The sequence below is a fragment of the Lepus europaeus genome, chromosome X (genome assembly GCF_033115175.1).
Source record: "Lepus europaeus isolate LE1 chromosome X, mLepTim1.pri, whole genome shotgun sequence".
Taxonomy (NCBI): domain Eukaryota; kingdom Metazoa; phylum Chordata; class Mammalia; order Lagomorpha; family Leporidae; genus Lepus; species Lepus europaeus.
In genome coordinates, this window is record NC_084850.1 from 46954970 (window position 1) to 46976869 (window position 21900).

At 37.6% G+C, this 21900-nt stretch overlaps 1 protein-coding gene across 4 annotated transcripts in view; it reads left to right on the forward strand.

The window, feature by feature from the left end:
• The window catches only part of NRK (Nik related kinase), a 147292-nt gene extending 132300 nt beyond the window's left edge, over nt 1-14992 (forward strand). For 2 of the 4 annotated variants that reach the window (XM_062183919.1, XM_062183921.1), the window contains exons 24-28: nt 1428-1528; nt 3576-3725; nt 6575-6734; nt 10238-10377; nt 11930-14992. In XM_062183919.1, coding sequence (XP_062039903.1) covers nt 1428-1528; nt 3576-3725; nt 6575-6734; nt 10238-10377; nt 11930-12025 — 647 coding nt within the window. In that variant the 3' untranslated portion in view covers nt 12026-14992. Of the gene's footprint in view, nt 1-1427; nt 1533-3135; nt 3279-3575; nt 3726-6574; nt 6735-10237; nt 10378-11929 lie in introns of all 4 variants that reach the window. The other 2 variants (XM_062183922.1, XM_062183920.1) reach the window with 2 other exon arrangements.
• Nucleotides 14993-21900: the final 6908 nt, after the last annotated feature.

Sequence of the window (21900 nt, forward strand, 5' to 3'; positions counted from 1 at the left end):
ATACATTGGTTGATGGGCATTTGTACTCTCTCCACTTTTCGGCTCTGCTCTGGACATTTTTGTACATCTGTCTATGTGAGAGTATATATGATTTGTTTTTCCTCTAGTGGTGCAGCTGGACTGTTTTTACAAAGTGGCTGTACCATTTCACATTGCCATTAGTAATGTGTGCAGGTTCCATTTTCTCAACAATCTCGTGAAAACTTGTAGATGTCTTCTTTCTAGCCATCCTGGTGGATGTAAAGTGGTATCTCATTTTAGTTTTAATTTGCATTTTCCTTATGATTAATATTGTTGAGTGCCTTTTTATGTGTTTATTGGCCACTTGTACATTGTCCTTAGAGAAATAACTCTTGAAAACCTTTGCCTATTTTTAATTGGCTGGTCTATCCTTTTGTTGTTGAGTTGTAAGCATTGTTTAAATATTCTACTTACTAAACCCTTATCAAATATATGATTTCGAAATATTTTCTCCCATTGCATAGGTTGTATTTTTAACTTTCCTGATAGTATCCTTTGTTATATAAAAGTTTAATATTGATGAAGTATAATTTATCTAATTTTTTTGTTCCTTTTACCTTTGGTATCAAATATAGAAATGTGTTGCCATATTCAAGATCATCAAAACATTTATCCCTATGTTTACTTCTAAGAGTTTTACAGTTTTAAATCTTACATTTAGGTATTTTTAAATCCATTTTGAATTAGTTTTCATAATGTGCTATGAGGTAGGAGTCCAAGTTTATACTGTTGTCTGTGGATACCCAATTGCCCCAACACATTTCTTGAAGATATTGTTCTTTCCCTATTGGATGATCTTGGCACAATAGATCATAGATGTGTGAATTTATTTCTTGACTCACAATTCTGCTCCATTGATCTGTATGTCTATCCTTATATCAAGTACCATGATGTTTTGATTAATATAACTTATAGTCACATTTGAAATCCGGAAGCATTAATCCTCAAATGTTGATTTTCCTTTTCAAAGATTCATTTATTTAGAGCTTCTCACAATTCCATGTGAAATTTAGGTTTAGCTCATCCATTTCCAGAATAAGAAGCCTTTGAGATTTTATTAGGTATTACATTGAATCTGTAGAGATAGCTTTAGATAATATTGCTTTATATCAATATTAAGTCTGCCTATCCATGAACATGGGACATTTTTACAAATGTTTATGTCTTCTCTCATTTCTATAATCAGTTTTTTTTTCAATTTTCAGTGTATGATTTGAAGTGCTCTTGAAGGCACATGCATACAGTCCATAAAAGTAATTCTATCACTTTTTTGGGACATCAAATTGTAACCAAGTAAAATATGTATGTTCTATATTCTTACATCGTGGTTACAGCATTTTCAATGACAAATACAAATACTTGAGTGTTTTGTGGCATTGTTACTTCTTTGTATTTTATCATTGTAGTCCAACATGAAGAAACAACCTATATTGCAATTGCTTTGAAATCATCAATTCACCTTTATGCGTGGGCACCAAAGTCCTTTGATGAAAGCACTGCTATTAAAGTGAGTGATTGCTTTCCCCTTTGGATCATACAGCTTTTCTTTTGAGAAGAAATTGTAAACGTAACAGTATTATGGATCACAGGTGCAGAATTACGTATCATTCTTTGATAGTTAATGCAATTTGAATATGCCGTGTCAATAATTATCATGTAACCCTTTTTTAGACAATTTGCAGGCACCACAGCAAGGGAGAATATCAGGGAAATCCCTGACTCCTTCCTCTGTTTACAGGAATTTCCCACCAGCTTCTCACTCCCAATTCCTGTAGTCAACATGAAGATCTTCTCTTCTAGAGCCCCAAATACAGGTTCTGGGTGTCACCCCAATGACTTTAAGCTGAGAACATCCCTGTTCTCTTCTAGTGGGTGGATGGAAAGAAAACGAATGTAAGGAGAGGTGTGGCGATGATAGAGGGTGAACCTCATTGGAAAAGGAAAGAGGGAAGAGGAAATCTTTACCCCAGTTGCCATGGCTACCATACCTGGGGGTGGTGGGGAGGAAAGGGATGGGTCTACATTCCCTCCAAGTTGGAACTTTAAACAAGTTTTTCTCTTGAATTATTATTGTGAAGTATGGTGACTAAGCTTACCATACTTTTCCCACATGTATTATGCTTTAACTGAACATCTATGGATCAATCATGGAAGGTAACTATTGAGTGTCCCAAACAGTTAAGCTATTGTTGATTGTTTTTACTCACATCCCATAAATAGGGAAATTTTTGCATCTAGAGTAACTTATAATGCCCCATAATTACACATAAATAGAATGGTTTTGTGTTTATTCCATAGTAATGAGGGATGATTAATAAACTGGCAGCATTTTATTGAGTTCAATAGCTCCTAACCTGGGATGTAGAACAGAATCAGCTGGAGTATTTGTTAAATGTTAGATCTCAGACCTCACCCCAGGTTGAATTAGTGGATCTGGAGTGGGGCCTGGGAATCTGTACTTTTAGCACATGTTCCAGGTGATACTGGACTAGTAGGTCCATGAATAGGTTTTTGCAAAGCACTGACAGATACACATCCTACATATTGTTCATGAAATACTTTTGTGTCTTAGGTCACGATGTGTTTACATAGTATATTTTTTAGGTCAAAACATCATGTTTATACAATAAAGAAGGGCTAATTCTTGGGACTATCTCTCAACATCCATTTGCAAAATAATGAACTTCTTTTATAAGTAGCACAGACTAATATATAGACTGTATGGGTCTACATGTCACAGATTACATCCCTGATCTGATCTCCTTAAACTGGGCCTTGGGTCAGCTGTCATTATTTGGATATGGGTTTGTTCTTGGGTGTCTGCTGATTGGTCAGAGCTACCTGGTATGGAGCTGGAAAGCAAAGAGCTAAGTACCAACAGTCTGTCTAGCCTGATACACACAGTTTCTGGCCTAGGTCCTCACTCTACTTCTTGAATTCCACCTCCTGACTACAATATTGTGAACCCTGTGATGCTCAGTCCTGTACCCTAACCTGATCTTGGCAGTTAAGCCTGTTTGACCTTTGTTTCCTTGGACTAGAAACCATAGGAGCCTAGAGTATACCCAGTCTATGGTAGGTTAACATGTCTGGCCTTTTTCATTCCCTACCAAGTATGCATTGATCAATCAGCAGACTCCGAAGGAGACTACATGTCCTATGAAGCCTATATACGAATACTGGCAAAAATACAGGCAGCTGATCCAGCGAACCGGTTTAAGAGACCAGATGAGCTCCTTCATTTGCTGAAGCTCAAGGCAAGAAATTTAAAAACCACAGAGTGCAGGACCAGACAAGGCTCTTAGGATGATTAGGAACTGGACCTTTGAAAAGAACACTCAATATTTAGAACATAAATGTAGTTATGTATTTTTTGTAGTAACAGATGCAAGAAAAGTTGTAATACATAGATCTCTAAATACAATATTGCCATTTAAAAGATTCAGCTGGGTATTACAAAACTGCAACCCTGGCAAAAAAAAAGTAGGGGAAATTTTGCCTTAGTCAGAATGTCATTTTTGGCCTTTTGGCCACATTTGGTTTTATATTTGCAGGTATTTCCAACACTTGGTCATAAGCCAGTGACAGTTGACTTGGCTGTTGGCGCTGAAAAAAGACTAAAGGTTTTCTTCAGCTCAGCAAATGGCTATCACATCATCGATGCGGAATCTGAGGTTATGTCTGATGTGACCCTGCCAAATAATGTAAGATAATATCTTCAGATCCTTTGAAATTATGGTATACCACTATTTGAGTTTTTCCAACTGTCCAAACCCTGAAGGGTTTGGAAATATGATTAACAATATCTGTGCTGGAACTGAGACCTAAAGGTAAGTATAGACTGCCAGAAAGTGGTTTCTTGGTCCAGACAGCTGAGTCTATCCTGCAGATGGATTTTGTTTTCCTGGCCCAATGTCTTTTATTTTTCATTTACATTTACAACCTAGACTTCTATTCATAAACCAGAAGATGTGATATCAAGCACACGTTATTGTCTGGACATCATCAACTGAAATGATTCATTCCTGCTCCCTATTAGATGGAATACATGTTCTGCATTCTCTATTCATCTTTATGTATTTACAATGACTGGCCCTAGGAGGCATTTCAGTTTGCAAGTCCTTAATTTAGTTAGACCTTCTCCACCTCTAACACATTAACAGATTTTTTTAAAAAATACACCAATTTTGCAGCATTATCTATATAATACATATTATATATAACCTCCCTTCTTTGTGGTGTAATTTTGTGTTATAAAATAGTCATAAATGCTCTCCTATCAATTACAGTTGGAATTTCAGCTCAAAGGTTTCAGAATGTTGAAAGCACATGTACCTCAACTTTTAATCTTAAATTATTGTAAATAGGGATAATATGGCACAACATTTAAAATATGGATAATTGTAAAATAGTATACATATAATTAGCTCAAACATGACAGTACTCCTTACACACACAAACATGCAGACACACACACCAGCCAAACATAATTACGTTCTGTCTCAGATTTGATGGTTGCAATGATGTCTATCCGAATGGAAATTAATTTGAAAGCCCTGACCACACAATTCTCTGCTTCATCCATTGTTTTATTCATAGTGTATAGAAGATTAAAATTTTAGGAGTTCAGCACTACACAGAAAATCCAGAAGAAAACCTTAAGTGCATTTTATTCACTATAGTCAGGTGATATTTTGAGTAGCATTCAAAATAACCTCATATACCTCTAACAAAGCATTTTGGTCATATTAACAATCACCTAGTTATTATCTATATATATATGTGCCTATAGAGGCACATATATATAGGCAATATATATATATACATACACACATACATACATACATATATATGTGTGTATGTCTATCTCATCCTGTGTATAATATACATATTTACCACCCTGTGTATAATGTAAAAAATATTTAAATCCCAGCCAAAACCACTTGGATATGAGGTTAATTTTGATGTAAATATTGTAGCACTCCTCAATCAGAGTATCTTTCATAGCTTCCTGCTTGTTATTTTTCTTTTGTTACTTCATATATCCTGCCCTTATTTAGAACCTAGTGCAGTGTTGAACATGGCAGCATGGGTCCAAGTTTACACTTATTTGAAAGGCCATTCGAGAAGCTTGAACCCTGTGTTTCACCTGACTAATAAGCAAAAATGTACTTCCTTTTGAAGCAATCCGATAGTCACTGTGAAAACTAGAATGAGAGATGAGTTTTGAGAAATCATTTTCTGACCTAATAAGAATACTGTACATATCTTCAAAAATATTTTTAGCTAAATGCCCTAGTGTCTTGACCCATTAAAAGAAAAAGGACTCTAATGTAGGGGAGGCGAGGGTGTCTTCTGAAACAGAATGTTCTAAAAATAATACCTTTTCCAAGAGTGCTAGATTACAAAAGCTGTCATGATGCAAGGGAGCCATGTGTGCGAAAGAATATCTAGTTACTTCAGGAATTGCCTGAGAAGAAAGAGAATTACCTCTGAGGCTCTCTGGATTTCCAGCAGTCCAGTTTTATTGTAAACAGATTTTATTGAGACAGCTTTCTTTCTCGCAAGTTCTTTTCCTCTCTTCCTTCATCTCCTTTCTGATTCAGCTGCTCATGCAAGTGCCCAGGGAACGCATTAAAATTGCTTTTCGCCTCTGGATCCCCATTTTAGTTTTAAGGATTGTTGTTGCTGAGACATGGCCTCAAGCACTTGGCCTGAGTGCGCTGGGTTCGGCAAGTATAGTTTCTGACCTGTTTTTCCTGTAACTTGTTAATTTGGGAAATGCTAGACAAACACAATTGTTTGCTTTACAAGGAAATACTGTTAATGTGACAATATCTGTAGTTTGAGAAAATCTGGTCACATTGTTTTGTGAACCACAAAATTCAGAGATGCCTAGGTGTTTCTTAGTATTTCCTGTGATGTCAACTAGCAGGTCTCTGAATATGTGTTTAGATGTATTTTAAAATTATAAAAATTGAATACGAAATCATTTTTTAAAAGGCGCATGACTTATATTTCGGTCTGTGAAGGATATTGGAAAGCTGCCTTTTGTAAGCATTTTAAGCTAAACTTGTTTTTAGATTAATTTTCTATTTCTATGATTTCTATTAATTTTCTATCTGAATGAATTGGCCGGTGACCAAAGATTGTGTATTTTCTCCTTTGGTCACACATCCAATACTAAAGTATTTCCTAATGTGCCTACATGAATCTGAAACTGAAGTCAGTAACAAGGAATGTTTCTTCAATAATTATACATAATATTAGGAGACATTCCAAGAGATTTATCTGTCTTGGAAATATATGTCTACTTTTCACAAACAAGGCTTTCTCCTCAATATACAGGGGGATATTAAGAAGTGAATTTATGGCATAAGGCGAGCAGCTCTTTCCAAGTGTTGGATAGCACTCTGTTTAATTTGGAACTAGAGGTTTCTTGTCTTCCCTGCACTTTGAAACTCTTGCTCTTTATTGCGGAGCCAAGCTGCTTCTATTAAAATAGTAGTGATAAAATGTTGGACCTATAAATCTTTCTGAAACGTAATTCCAGCCCCTGGAAATCATTATACCACAGAATATCATCATTTTACCTGACTGCTTGGGGATTGGCGTGATGCTCACTTTCAACGCTGAAGCCCTGTCCGTGGAAGCCAACGAGCAGCTCTTCAAGAAGATCCTGGAAGTGTGGAAAGACATCCCATCCTCTGTAGGTATGTGTAAAAAGTCTTGCTCTTTCACATTCCCACAGGCACTTTTCAAGGGCAAAAGATGTGTCTGAAGGAAAGATTTCCGGAATCAATGACGTTTTCTCAAGGCACATAGGGATAATTTGGGCTCCTGCATATTTATTCTCTTAGTATGCTGATATAGTGTTTGCCATATAATTAATAAAATCACAGGACTACCTCCAAAGACTGACTTTGATTATCTGAGTTGCCCATTTGAAATGAAAATACAGTTTACATGGGGCACATTGCAACAATAACCGATCATTTTGTTTTGACTCCCTTTGCTAGTAGACTTTACACAGATATGCAAAGTGCTTCTTTCCATTACATTGCTTTTGACAGTCTACCTTTATCCTAGGAGACTGCCAAATAAAAGACGAGTAAACTGTTTTTTCTTTGAATAGTCAGTAGTGTTGCACTCAGTGAGTGAGACTCTTGTGAAGAACCACATCATTTGGCAAAGAGAGATTTGCCTGACTGCCTTTTCATCTTCATCAGATCAGGACCTTTTTTTCCTTCCTCACCAATTCAAGACTGCTGAGCTGGGAAATCTGAATAATTTGCGATGCGTGTGTATGGTTTTGAGGCTTAGTGACAAGGGTGATTCTAGACAGGAATCTATAAACATGAAAAGTAAAGCTATCAGAAAGAGTAGAATGACTAAGTAGAGGGTGACTATTCCTAAAAGGAGGAGCAATCGAATGTAAGAAATAAAGGAGAAAGGCAGCGGTATGTGTGAGGGTGTGAGCAAGAAAAAGAGGGAGGGGAGTAGTCTGTCATGAGAGAATCCAGAAGTCTCTGAAATCTGTGTAAAATGGCTAAATGAGAACCTCTCAAGGGGCTTGAAAGACGAGTTTGAAAGAACTGCATTTTAAGGGACATTTTTTTCCATGACATTTTACATCTGCAGCATCCTTTCATTGTTTCCATACCTAGTCAGTGTTAAGAACTGTCCTGAATACCTTCCAAATTCTTCCACAGGTAAGAGCTTCTGAGAATCTTAAGCCCATTTCAAATGACAGAAGAGGAGGAGTATCATTGGCATATCTGGGGCAAAAGAAAGTAAAAAGAATGCATTAGGTCCTAACCTTTACAGTGGTACTTTTGTGATTGATGGGTTAATCAGAAATACAAGTAAGGAAAATCAGTTCAAATGCAAAACTGATCAAACCCCTATATTTATGCCACCAAGCAATTATAAGAGTCAGAGATCTTGAAAAGTCATCCAGCTACAACTCTTATCCTTAGGGAGGACAACTCGTGACCTAAAACAAAAGCTACTGCAAGTTGCTGTAGAATAAATTATAGCACTAGAAGAACATGATATTTTAACTTATGCATTAAAATATTTTCAAAATATATTAAAGAATGCAGTATAACACTGTTATCAAGGAAATAGATTACTCTATTTTTCTATCTAAAACCAACTGCTGGTATGGGCATTTAACTTAGTTAAAACACCCATGAGGATGCTCACATTCCATGTTGGACTTCCTGGGTTACAGTCTCAGATCCACTCCTGATTCAGACTTGCTGCTAATGCATATCAGGTGATAGTTCAAGTACTTGGGTCCCTGCTTGGGAGTCCTGGATCGAGTTGCTGGCTCCTGGCTTCTGTTTATCCCAGCCCTGGCCATTACAGGCATTTGTGATGTGACCAGCAGGTGGAAGTGCACTCTCTCTCTCTCTCTCTCACTCTCTCTCTCTTACTCTAAGTAACAAATAAAACCAACTGCACTGTTATTTAAAAGCCAACCCGTATCCAGACATCCATAATCTAAATTTTATATTTCTCTGAGCAATAAGAAATGTTTTCAATAAAAAGTTCATTGCTCTGCATTTCCCAGTCAAATATGTAGAGGCTTAATAATTGCAGCAAATATTACCAAGTGTTCCCACTTCCAAATCATTGAGTCCCATTTAAGACAGAAAGCTAGCTCAATAGCTATATGAATTGCAGATTTATGCATTTTATGACTAAGAAATTACACGATGTCATATGAACTGGTTACTTGGACTCACCATATAACCTTTGCATTAAGTTTAGAAAGTTTTCCTCTGTGTGGGTGATAGAAATACCATTTTTAATAAAGTAGTCACACAAGTGAAATAAATTCATATCCAGATGAACTCAATCTATTACTTGTTCCCATCACTCAGGCCACAGATTATGCTTATTTCCGCTATAACTGGGGTGATTATAATTCTAGTTTGAAATTGGACTTACAACATTTTTCCAGGACTGCCATTTTTTGTGAGTCAAAGTATGATTGTAATTTAATTACAATTTTGATGTAAATTTCATACACATTAGTATTTTGAATTATAGAGGAAGCAGGAGATAAAAAATGCCTAGTAAGTTTTGGTTGAGAGATTTAAGATATCTAACGCTAGGCCTAGGAAAAGTTACTTTTTTGAAGTTTACTATTTCAGCCTTGTCTTTAGATATATTTAATGTATATGCATAGAGGTCAGGTAAATTTTGGTTTAAACACAGGCATCTTAGAACTTTTGAGAAAGATAAAGAAAGCTTTTAAGATTTTCCATTGTAATTATATCAATGCAGAGTCTATTCCCTGCCTAATAGAAGAAAATGAGGAGTCAAATTAGCCAATGATTTCTGATTTTAATCATATAAATATTGGAGTTAAGGTGCCTTATTGAGCCGTCTTCTAAATTATTTTAGCATGAGTCAAAATCTTGATATTATTTTAAATGTCATGACTTTATTTGTTTATGGACATTTTCTTCCCCAGAAAATAAATAAAAAATAGCAACTTGTAAGTTAAATGTTTAACGATAATTTTGCTCCATGTGCCAGAAAATACCTTACAGCACAAGTTGACTATATGGCTATTTACATAATTAGGTTTTCTGCTTTAAGGCAATTTTTGCTATAATCCATATTGTCACAGAGTGTTATAAAACAGGTTCAAAAAAAAGTTAAAATGTTAATGAAATTTTCCTGAGTAGGACAAACTCTTAATGGTATCAAATTAGCTTTAGCTCTGCTTACAACATGGTAATTTATTGAATTGCATTAGAGCTGCTAAAGTCATTATTTGACCAAGTCATTTTTTGACACTTAATTTTTAGCAAGCAGATTTCCATGTATGTCACTTGAGCACAAATGCACACCCTTCAAAGGAACCTTTATTAGGAGCACTGAGCCTCAGCTAGGCTGTAAAATAAAGAATGGTTGTGGATAGATGAGAATTTCTGTCAACTAGGAATAATTAACTCTTGGCATTTTTAGTGTTGGTCACAATGATGCCTTTGAATTAGTTGAACATCCATCCTGGGTAACAAACAACCCCCCACCCCACTGCCAAAAAAAAAAAATGATGACTGACTATAAAAGGCTGGGGGGGGTATTAACCCAAACTGTAATTAATGAGCTTCCTAGTAATCAACCTTTGGCTGTAGTTATAATTTTTTATCATTGCTGACTAGATTTTGTGTTTCTCTCTTCATTTGTGTTGTAGCTTTCGAGTGTACTCAGCGAACCACAGGATGGGGTCAAAAGGCCATTGAAGCACGCTCTTTGCAAGCAAAGGTTCTGGAAAGTGAGCTGAAGCGTAGGTCGATTAAGAAGCTGAGATTTCTGTGTACCCGGGGTGACAAGGTATGGCTTATAGCCTCCAGTTAGAGCGAAAAATAGACCATTGAAAATTAACAAAGGAAGTTTAGGGCACTACTGGCTGGCCATAAATATACTTGCACTGAATTTTTCAAATGGGCATACCTTGACAAAAACAACTTTATGTTTTGCAGTAGAAACATTGATTTGGTAACTGAGGATATTTGATTTTCTTAAAAAGTTTCAAAACTAAAGTAACAACTCTAGTTGTGTCTTAAGCAATGCTCAGCTGATTTTTTATTTGATACAAAATCCTTTATCATCATCATCTTTGATCCATGTTCCTTTTCGTGTGAAAAGAATCACCTGAAACGAAATGCTTGAGCAAGTCTGTCTTTTATAGATTTCAGCATAATCCAATAACAGAAGAAAAGGGTATTTATGTTTACTGAGCACCTTGTTACATAATAGGCCTTGTGCTAGGTACTTTATATTTTGTCATCACAATTGGGGATTATGACCATTTTGCAGGAAAGAAAATTAAAATTGAGGCTTGGCAATTTCATCAGTTTTGTCAGCTAACTCAAATGATTAAGATAGAAGAGCAATTGCATATGTATACAAAATGTCACTCTATGTCATTGTTTTTTTTTTATTTATTTAACAGGTAGAATTATAGACAGTGAGAGAGACAGAGAGAAAGGTCTTCCTTCTGTTGGTTCACTCCCCAAATGGCCACTACGGCTGGCGCTGCGCTGATCCGAAGCCAGGAGCCAGGTGTTTCCTCCTGGTCGGTCTCCCATGCGGGTGCAGGGGCCCAAGCACTTGGGCCATCCTCCACTGCCCTCCCAGGCCACAGCAGAAAGCTGGACTGGAAGAGGGGCAACCGGGACTAGAACCCAGTGCCCATATGGGATGCTGGTGCCGCAGGCGGATGATTAACCAAGTGGGCCACGGCGCCGGCCCCTATGTCATTGTTTTTAATTCATTATATCAATCTGTGGATGTCAGTCCACTTCAATGAAAAAAAAAAAAAACACCAAGTAAAAAATTTCAGTGTCTGTGCAAACCTCCACAGTAGTGGTAAACAACATCTAAATAATTTGTTTCTTTATATTTAAAGAAAAGCCGGCTTTAGGTTTTTTCAGATTGATTCCCAAGTAGAGCTTTTTTTAAATTTTATTTTCATTTAAAAATTATAACAGATATACAAAAATTGTACATACTTATTGACATACATTTGTCTCTTCAAACATTTAATATTTCTTTATGGTGAAGGCATCCTGCTAACCAGAATTTTAGCAGTGAAAGCCACCTAGAAAAAAAAAAAACTAATCTTATTTGAACCGTATAAATTGCAATTATATGGAGTATGGGCAAAGCTTACTTTTAAAGATATAATTTAGACTCCAAACTGATTTAATATCTTACTCTTTAATTTGAGGAAAACCTGTTCCAAAAAATGCTCTAATATTTTAATTAGCAGATACAAATAAATTCGATATATAGTACTTTCCAGTTTGAGTAAGCAAATATCTGGTAAGAATATATTGAAAATTTACTCATGGTGTATTTCTTTCTTTCTTTCTTTTTAAAGCTGTTCTTTACCTCTACCCTGCGGAATCGCCACAGCCGGGTTTACTTTATGACCCTTGGAAAACTTGAAGAACTTCAAAGCAATTATGATGTTTAAAAGGTTCCAGTGATTTATTACACCATTCACAAACAGCATATATATGCTACTTGCATCTTCAGATTTATGAGATTAAATAAGCATTCAGTTTTATTGTTAGAGAAAAATTAATCAAAAACTTACTTTTAATGTAGCACAGAATAGTTTTAACAAAAAATGCAGCTTTATATATAAAATTAACTATAGCAAGCTCTATGTACTCCAATGGTGTACAATATCTTTTGCACAAACTTTGTAACTTTTGTTACTGTGAATTCAATCATTACTTTTAGGACACTTTGGACAGTATCCATATACAGATTTTACAACATGGAATAAGGAAACCTGTTATGAATTAGATTACAAGAAGCTTTCAAAATTTGGCCCTGGGTAATATTTTCCAGAGAAAAAATTTTAAATGCACAAATTATTTGTGATTTTTTTTCCAAAATCATATAAAGAAACAAAGGCTAAATGATAATAGTAAAATCATAAGGACTATTATGGTATAACTGAGACTAAGGTTAAACAACCTGCATTCCCAGAAAAAGCAACAGGGATAAAGGGGAAAAGGGCTACCCATTGTCTTACAGTGAGGCCCACAACTGTGTTTTTTTCACCCCATGGTAAGGTGGTTTTCTCCTGAGAAGAAAGAAAGGAAGCTCAGAGGCTTGATTTTCCTCAGAACCCCCAAAGATGTGCAATAGCTGTTTTTACAAACCACCAAATAATACACTTGCAAGCCTGAATACAGGACTGAACTCCTATATGCATGTACTGTAGAATGAGTTTTTTTTTTTAAATACTTTTAAAATATAGGCGTCAAATTCTATCCCCAACTTGGCTTGATTTGTCAAAATTATTATCTGGTCAACAGTGTGACCAGCAGATAGATAGAATCAAATATTCACTCAATCACAAATTAAACTATATAGACACTTCCCTGCAGTTAGTAAACAAAAGTAAAGCCATGAAACATAACAAGAAAACATTGACTGCTAATACTTGTGTTTTCATATGTCTATCTCAGTAAATCAGAATTTCAAACGATTTCAGTGATTAGTCCCTACATAGAGACATGATGTTATAGATAAAGATTTTGAAAAAAATCGCATCATGTGTCTCAGTCTGCAAAATTAGAGTAGTTGCAATCATGCTAGTTCATCACCCAAATATGAAGAAGACGCCATAGATAGGTGAAATTTGATCACCTATGATAACTGCTACCTGGTAAAAAGCATAACTTCTGCATATCCATCCTCAATACCATGGTTAGTTCTGGGGCAGTAGACAAGCAAACAGAACTACCACCAAGTATACCTCATTAACAATTCCTCTAGTTCTGCTTCTAAAATCTGAAGACAGTGCTATTGGGATAATAATTTTCAAACTACCTGGTTAACCAAAATACAAAAGCAGCTGAGTGTGTGATTTCTTAATCACGCATTGTTTCTTGGCACCTTAGTGCCAGAAATGAAGATTTGGATTTTCCTAACAACTTCTATCAAGAGTTTAGTAGCTCAATATTGAGAATTTAGGAGAACCTGAATCCATGAATTGAAGAAATAAATGTGATTCACATTTCTGTTACTGTGACACAATAATGTGATCCTAAAACTGGCTTATCCTTGCATGTTTACAACTCAAGTAACTTTTTAAATACAGTAGTTTTAAAAAGAAAACAAACTTTATGTCAATTATTTCCTTAGAAGTAGTCTTCGTTATTATAAATTTGTACACCAAAAGGCCATGGGGAACTTTGTGCAAGTAACCCATCGCTGAGCAAATGGAGCTTGCTATGTTTGACTTTCAGAACATTTTCTCATTTTAAGTAGTGTGTAGAATCAAGTCTTTTAAGAATTCATTTTTTTCTTCATAATATTTACTCAAAGTTAAGCTTCAAAATAAGTTTTATCTTCAAGTCATATTTTTAAGGCAGTAAGACAAACTATTTTAGGCAATCAACTCCCATTGTGCCCTGTGGCAGTTATTCCAGCCGTTGTAGGCAACAGTGAACTCAGTCTACGGAGATGTCCAAAAGTAACCACACAAGAGAGATGGGAAATGTGCAACTGAGCTCTAAGGGATGAGATATTAAATGAAGAGAGGAAACTGAGGACATGTCAGGACAGAAGATTATAGTGTTGGGGAGCCAAATAGAAAGGGCTGCACTTGCTTAAAGTGGTTCCTAGGAAATGGGTATTTCCAGCTTGGATGTAAATCCATCTCAAACCTTTACAGTCTTTGCCAACTAAAACAAGGAACCAAAGAGACAATAAAATGTCATAGCAGTGCGCTTTGTAATAGAAGAAATTATATCTAATCTTCACCTTGTCGCAGGGACACTTGGAAGCCCTAGCCCCTCTCAGAAGTGTGGAGGAGGATTCCTGACAAGCCAGTTATCCGAGCCCTGGGATTTGAAGCACGAAAAGTTATGGCAGGTCGTGAGCAGTACTGGGACTAGAGTAGGGTTTTATGTTAGTGTAATTCAGGTATTTTTTTCCCCACCAAAACCCGTGTCCAAAATAGGCATTCTTAGATATGTTTGAAAACTATAAAATGATGCATTAAAGAGCTAATGATAAAATTTCTGAGTGATCAAGTCAGTTGAGAAGGTAAGCTCCTCAGAGTGAACAGAAAGAAAGGGAAACCATTAAGAGAGTAAGATAGACAACTGAGAATCACACATGCACCCCCCCACACACACATACATGCAAGCATGTGCACAAACATTTAAATGTAGACATTTTAATATGTTCACTGTTGCAAGCTTCTAGATGAATGAATCTCTGAGTGTTTTCTGCCAAGTTTCATTTAGAAAAGACAGTATTCATAAAACTAGGAATAATGCCACAGATATTCAATGGGATCTTTTTAGTACTTCTCAATTTGTTTCAAGAAATGTGCCTGTTTAAATCAGTTTGTATTCAATCTGTACTCTTAAAAAAATGAAACAATCTTTGAGACTGCTAATTGTTTCATCAGAAACTCTGCAATGAATTATTCAATCTATAACAATAAAAATTTTTAAAATTGTTTGTTGATGTCATTATTGAAATATACTTGTCTAATGTCTTAGAATTAGGACTAATTCAAGTATCCATTTCTTTAAATTATATAGTAATGCACTGAATAGAAAATGCTAGAACTTTTTCTTGCTGTTGTTACATTAGGAATTCCAGCCAAGGTGGGATATATTCATCTGATAAAGATCTTTCTGGGTAATGGTGAAATTGGAAATTGATTAAATTTCCTCCAAATGTATGAGTTTACACCAAAGTACAGAATCACTTGATACGTGTAAAACCAAACAAGTTTTTTTTTGTTTTGTTTTGTTTTGTTTTTTTGTTTTTTTTTTAACTTTTATTTAATGAATATAAATTTCCAGTATACAGCTTATGGATTACACTGGCTTCCCCTTCCCATAATTTCCCTCCCACCCGCAACCCTCCCCTCTCCCGCTCCCTCTCCCCTTCCATTCACATTAAGATTCATTTTCAATTCTCTTTATATACAGAAGATCAATTTAGTATAAAGATTTCAACAGTTTGCACCCACATAGAAACACAAAGTGAAACATACTGTTTGAGTACTAGTTATAGCATTAAATCAAAATGGACAGTACATTAAGGACAGAGATCCCACATCAGGAGCAAGCGCACAGTGGCTCCTGTTGTTGACCCAACAAATTGACACTCTAGTTTATGGCACCAGTAACCACCCTAGGCTGTTGTCATGAGTTGCCAAGGCTATGGAAGCCTTCCAAGTTTGCCGACTCTGATCATATTTAGACAAGGTCATAAAAGACAGGGTGAGGATAGTAACCAATGATCCTAAGAGTGGCATTTACCAGGTCTGAACAATTATACAGCATTAAGTGGGGAAGAGGACCATCAGTACACACAGGTTGGGAGTAGAGCCATTGGTGGTAGAGTAGAGGTTATGATTACAAAGGAATGAGGCCCAAGTGCACTAGACAGGGTCTAGAACAAAGGACAGAGTCATTATTAGAGGAGCTAAGAAAGGTGCTGTCTAAGCTACAATTAAGTTTTCTGACTGAGAGGCAAATAGAACCTGATAGAAGGGGCTTGATAATAATCTGGTGGGCTTTAGGCCTTGTAAGTTAAGAGGCCCAGACCTATCTATCTCTTCACATGGGGTATATCCTAAGGGAGGTGTGAACCTCCTAGGGGAAGGCACTCTGTTGACTTTCATTACTTGGCTGGCCTGGGAGGAGAGCTGGCCAGGTAAAGGCAGGTGGCATCTCTAACAAGAAATTTACAGTTCTGCCTGCAATGTTGCTGACCCTACTTGACCATACCCTCAGCTGCAGTAGTCACTTTGGAAGTTGGGCTGAGTGAAGGGCTTTTCAGCTTAGAGCCAATAAGATCTGTGGCTCTGACCTGGGCATCCTTCGACTCCAGGGCAGGTCCATTTCCAGTGATCCAACTCTTGGCAGAGCTGCCAGGGCTCTTCACAAGCTGACTTCTGCTGAAGCCCAGACTTACCACATTGAAAGCCACTGCAGTGGACTGGCCTGTTGGGTCTCCTTGAGGGCAGATCACCGTACAGATCAGCCATTAATAGGCCTGCCACCCATTGCTTCTGATGCCGAGCTTTCTTTTCCTCCTGGTTTGTGTTAAAGCAGACCAGAGGATGCAAGTCAAGGGAGTGCCCATATCCCATCTCTAATCTTCGGTGGCCTGAACTACAAGTCTATAGTCACAGGCATGTTCTGTAGTAGTTTTTCTAAGGTAGACAATGCCCATGAGGAAAATTATATTCTCACTTTAAAACTTTCTTTCCCTTTGGTCTGAAAGGGAGGTTTTTTTTTTTTTTTTTTTTTTTTTTTTTTTTTTTTTTTTTTTTTTTTTTTTCTTACTGTATACTTCGCTGATGGCGATGTGAATCTAGCTATGAGATTATTATTTAAGTTCTTATTTTGGCTATGCTATTACAGAAAAATGTTATCCATCTCTTATAAGGTCTAAAGATTAAATTGTGCGTCCTACAGATTCCTTCATAATAGAATTAGTTCCCTACCTTGAAGAGAATAGAGAAATGAAAGAACAAGTTGGGCTTAGAATAGAGAAATGAGGGAGCAAGTCCTAGATCACTTGCTGACAATAGCAATATTACATGAATACTTAGCAAACCGTTTCAACCCTTAGATAAGAACTTAAGAAAACATTTACCAGAAGGTCCAATGCCTTCTATAAATTTTAAGAATCATGTATTTGAAAACACCTCTTAAATATCTAAGATGGTGTAGTTTGTTTAACCAGTAAACTTAAGCACAACCATATAAAATGTTTTTAGTTTCTTTCTACCAACAAGTTTAAAACATATGATACACAGATTCAGGTCACACAAATTAAAATGTATCTTTGATTGATTTTAGCAGCTTAAATTTATGGACAATCTTATCTAAAAGCCATTTAAAATAAAACTCTTAATAAAATTTCCCCATGTGGACATACAATATGTACACACATATAACATAGCATAATAGACCAATATCAAAATCCAAAATATCTGGTTGAACTAAGATTCCTTAAAATCATGACATAACATAGACCAAATTTGATCATTGTTACAAGGTGATTATTCAAGTCTTTGAAAATAAGCACATAGTTAAATAACCCATAGCTCTTAATAAAAATTCAGCTGTTTTTGAACAATTAGAATTTAACAGACATCAAGAGAACATAATAGATTACTTTAACACATTGCTCTAACAGTGCATCAGAGTTTAATTCTATGTCAAAGAGAAATTGAGCTTCCTGTGATCTTTTGCTGTGAGGTTTCCTTCCTTTACCTTCTTTCATATTGGTGACCATGTTTCTGTGTTTCTGTGTGTAACACATCTTTAAGCATCTTTTGCAGGGCAGGACGAGTGGCAACAAATTCTTTCAGTTTCTGTTTGCTATGAAAAGTCTTAATTTCACCTTCATTCACAAATGAGAGCTTTGCAGGATATAATATTCTGGGCTGGCAGTTTTTCTCTCTTAGTACCTGGGCTATGTCTCGCCATTCCCTTCTAGCTTGTAGGGTTTCTGATGAGAAGTCTGCTGTGAGTCTAATTGGAGATCCTCTGAGAGTAATCTGACGATTCTCTCTTGCACCTTTTAGAATCTTTTCTTTATGTTTCACTGTGGTGAGTTTGATTACAATGTGTCATGGTGAGGATCTCTTTTGGTCATGTTTATTAGGGGTTCTATAAGCTTCCTGTACTAAGATGCCTCTGTCCTCCAAACCTGGGAAATTTTCTGCTAGTATCTCACTGAAAATGCCTTCTAATCCTTTCTCCCTCTCCATGCCTTCAGGAACTCCTAGAACCCGAATGTTAGATTTTTTAATAGTATCCTGTAGATTCCCGACAATATTTTTTAGATTTCTAATTTCTTCTTCTTTTCTTTGGTTTGCCTGTTTCCTTTCCTGTTCTCTGTCTTCTAAGTCTGATATTCTCTCTTCTGCTTCGCCCATTCTGTTTTTAAGGCTCTCTAATGTGTTTGTCATTTGATCTATTGAATTCTTCATTTCATTATGATTTCTCGTCACAATCACCATTTCTTGTTCCACTAGTTGTTTCATTTCATTTTGATTCCTCCTTAATATTTCACTTTCACGAGAGAGATTTTCTATCTTGTCCTTTAAGGATTTCTGTAGTTCAAGAATTTGTTTCTGAGAACTTCTTAATGTTCTTATCAATTGTTTGAGATCCGCTTCTTGCATTTCTTCTATCTCATCATCTTCATAATCTTGAATTGGGGTGTCTTTTTCATTTGGGGGCGTCATAGTGTCTTCCTTGTTCTTGTTAGCTTGGTTTTTGCGTTTGTTGTTTGGCATGTTGGAGATATTTGGTTTCTTCACTGTGGTGTTTTTTTTTTTTTCTTGTTACACTATGACTCTAGATTAAGTGGACTGTCTGCTTTTGGTGGAGCCTTAGAGGCTTGAGATGGGTGTGGACTGAGAGCTGTGTTTGGTTCCTCAGGGTTGAGGGTGTGTCAAGATGACACTCCCAGGTTAGGTGTGGTAAATGTCTCTTTCTTTTGTTGATTCAAAAGGGAAGTAATTCTGCACAGCTGAATGTAATTGGAGGTAGTTAGCAGGCAAATGATATACCCACAGGAGCCAGAGATTGGAAGCTCTTTCCCAAGGACCACACAGGGAATCTCCGCTGCCCTCGGTGTGGGCTCCAATTCTCCTGCAGTCTCCCACTGGGTTGCCAAGTTAGATGCTAATCTCCAGTTATTTCACCCCTCCCCCCAGAGTCAGGTTTTTCTGCTAGGCTCAGGGCCGGTGCAGACCTGAGGTCGCCCTGCTTATGACGTATGTCCAAAATGGCGCCTGCTCTTTGTCTTGCTCGCCCTTGAGGGGTGAGCGGAGAGAGAGAAACTCGTGTCCGTTTCGGTCACTTTTTTTTTTCCCTCTCTCTCTTCTAGTTAGCCTGTTGAACTTTTCCTCACGGAGTTTCAAGCCTCGTTCCCTCTAGCCTCCTCTTTCCGCTTGCCCGCTGGTGTCTCGGGCTATGGAGGTTCGGCTCACCTCGCGTTCCAGCGCTGGTGCGTTGAGTCTGCCGCTGGTGTCCCGAACTTGGGCTCCCACGCTCTCCACGCAGGTCCACTGTGAATCACTAGTTCCAGAAGAGTTTCCTCTGCTGTTTCTTCCCCTACTCTTCCTTGACCCTGCAGTATCTCCACTTTTATTAACCTGTGTCTTGCTGAAGAATATCAATGTGCTCCCTTCCTATTCCGCCATCTTGGATCCCCCACCAAACAAGTTTTGATGATACCTTTCCTTCTATCCCACCCATGTATCTTCAAGCCTAGTGAAAAGGAAAGAGGAGGAATCCTATCTGCTGAGAGGAGTAAATACTTAAACTTCTTAACCTTCAAGAAAGGATTTGGTGTAGGGTAATGGTATTAAACAGAAGTTGGGGTAATCATGATCGCTTGTTGAGGAAACTAAGTCCTTTTGGATCAAGAGAGCAGCACTTCCCTCAGCAGATGTTGGCAGTTAAGCATTAGAATCGCGATCCCATGCACACCCTTGTCATCTTGCTACATTCCAGAGCGGTATTCACTAGGCTGTCCCATTAAGTCCTGCTGATCGTGGTTTCAATTTGTCAGACATAACCAGGCATTTGGGAGCTGAGCTACCTGCACATATTAAACTTGGCCAGACCTTTAGAGGCTCGATTAAAAATACCTCATTACAATCAAATTGATTTGTTCATCTTTGTATTACAGGGCCCACTGAATTCAATCACTTTAAAGGATAATATTATAAGCAAAAGAATAAAAGAAGCTCACAAATCAGAATTGGTGTGGACAGGGTGAGGTCCCAAGTCTGAGAGAGAAGGGACCCTTTACCAAAATGTGGGGACAGGGTAGGTCACAAAGAAAGTCATTAGTCGTTAGCTACTACTGACTTTATCACTGACAAAGGGAGAAGGTTGTTTACAGATTCCAATGCTGCAAATGTATTGATAAAATTTTTCCCAATGCTTATTTCTAATCTGGTAGCTCCTTTTTAAAAATGTGTAGTGTCAGGGCCAGCGCCGTGGCGTACTAGGTTAATCCTCCACCTGTGGCGCTGGCATCCCATATGGGCACCAGGTTCTAGTCCCAGTTGCTCCTCTTCCAGTCCAGCTCTCTCCTGAGGCCTGGGATAGCAGTGGAGGATGGCCCAAGTCCTTGGGCCCCTGAACCCATGTGGGAGATCAGGAAGAAACTTCTGGCTCCTGGCTTTGGATTGGCATAGCTCCGGGCATTGCGGCCATTTGGAGAGTGAACCAACGGAAGGAAGACCTTTCTCTCTGTCTCTCTCTCTCTCTCACTGTAAACTCTACCTGTCAAATAAATTTTAAAAAATGTGTAGTGCCATTGCTCATTTAAGGATACTCAGGTTCCTAAGGATAATAAAACCATTGAGTGTGGGAACTAATTTCAGACATTGAATGGTGGCAGCTAATGAGTTACAGTCATCCTTCAGAAAACATTATCACATGTCATGGGTGTTTTAAATTGTGTGTGTGTGTGTGTTATTCTTTGAAAGGGAGAGAGATGGAGAGAAATAAAGCCCCAGCCACTTCTCAGTTCACGTCTCAGTTGCCTACAGTATTTGGAGCCAGGCTGAGGTCAGAGCCAGGACCTGAGAACTAAATTTTGGTCCCCTAGGTGGGTGGCAGGAACCCAACAATTGAGTCATCACCACTGTCTTCTACAGCTGACACTAGAGGAAAACAAATCAAGCCTGAGCAGATCCAAATTCAGTCTCTCTGATGTGTGATGCAGGTGTCTTAACTACTAGGCCAAATGTACAGTCCCACATATCATGTTTTATGCTCACAATCGTATCAACTGATTGAAAATTAGTAGTTCCAGAGGAAGTAAAATGTATTCTATATTTTCAGAAGCTAATTCACAAATTATTTTGTGAATGAATATAAAATCAGATTTGACATGGTCTCTTTTTTTGTATTTACACCATCCTGTATGTCAGAGTGCCTCATTTTGTGCCTAACCTATGGAAAATATTCAATAAAAACAAACTGAAGGGGCGAAGTGGGCCTATATTTTTGGTCTGCATTTCCCTTATTGCTATTTTTTTGACAGGCAGAGTGGACAGTGAGAGAGAGAGAGGCAGAGAGAAAGGTCTTCCTTTTGCCGTTGGTTCACCCTCCAATGGCCGCCGCGGTAGGCACGCTGCGGCTGGCGCACCGCGCTGATCCAATGGCAGGAGCCAGGTGCTTATCCTGGTCTCCCATGGGGTGCAGGGCCCAAGCACTTGGGCCATCCTCCATCTGCACTCCCTGGCCACAGCAGAGAGCTGGCCTGGAAGAGGGGCAACCGGGACAGAATCCGGTGCCCCAACCGGGACTAGAACCCGGT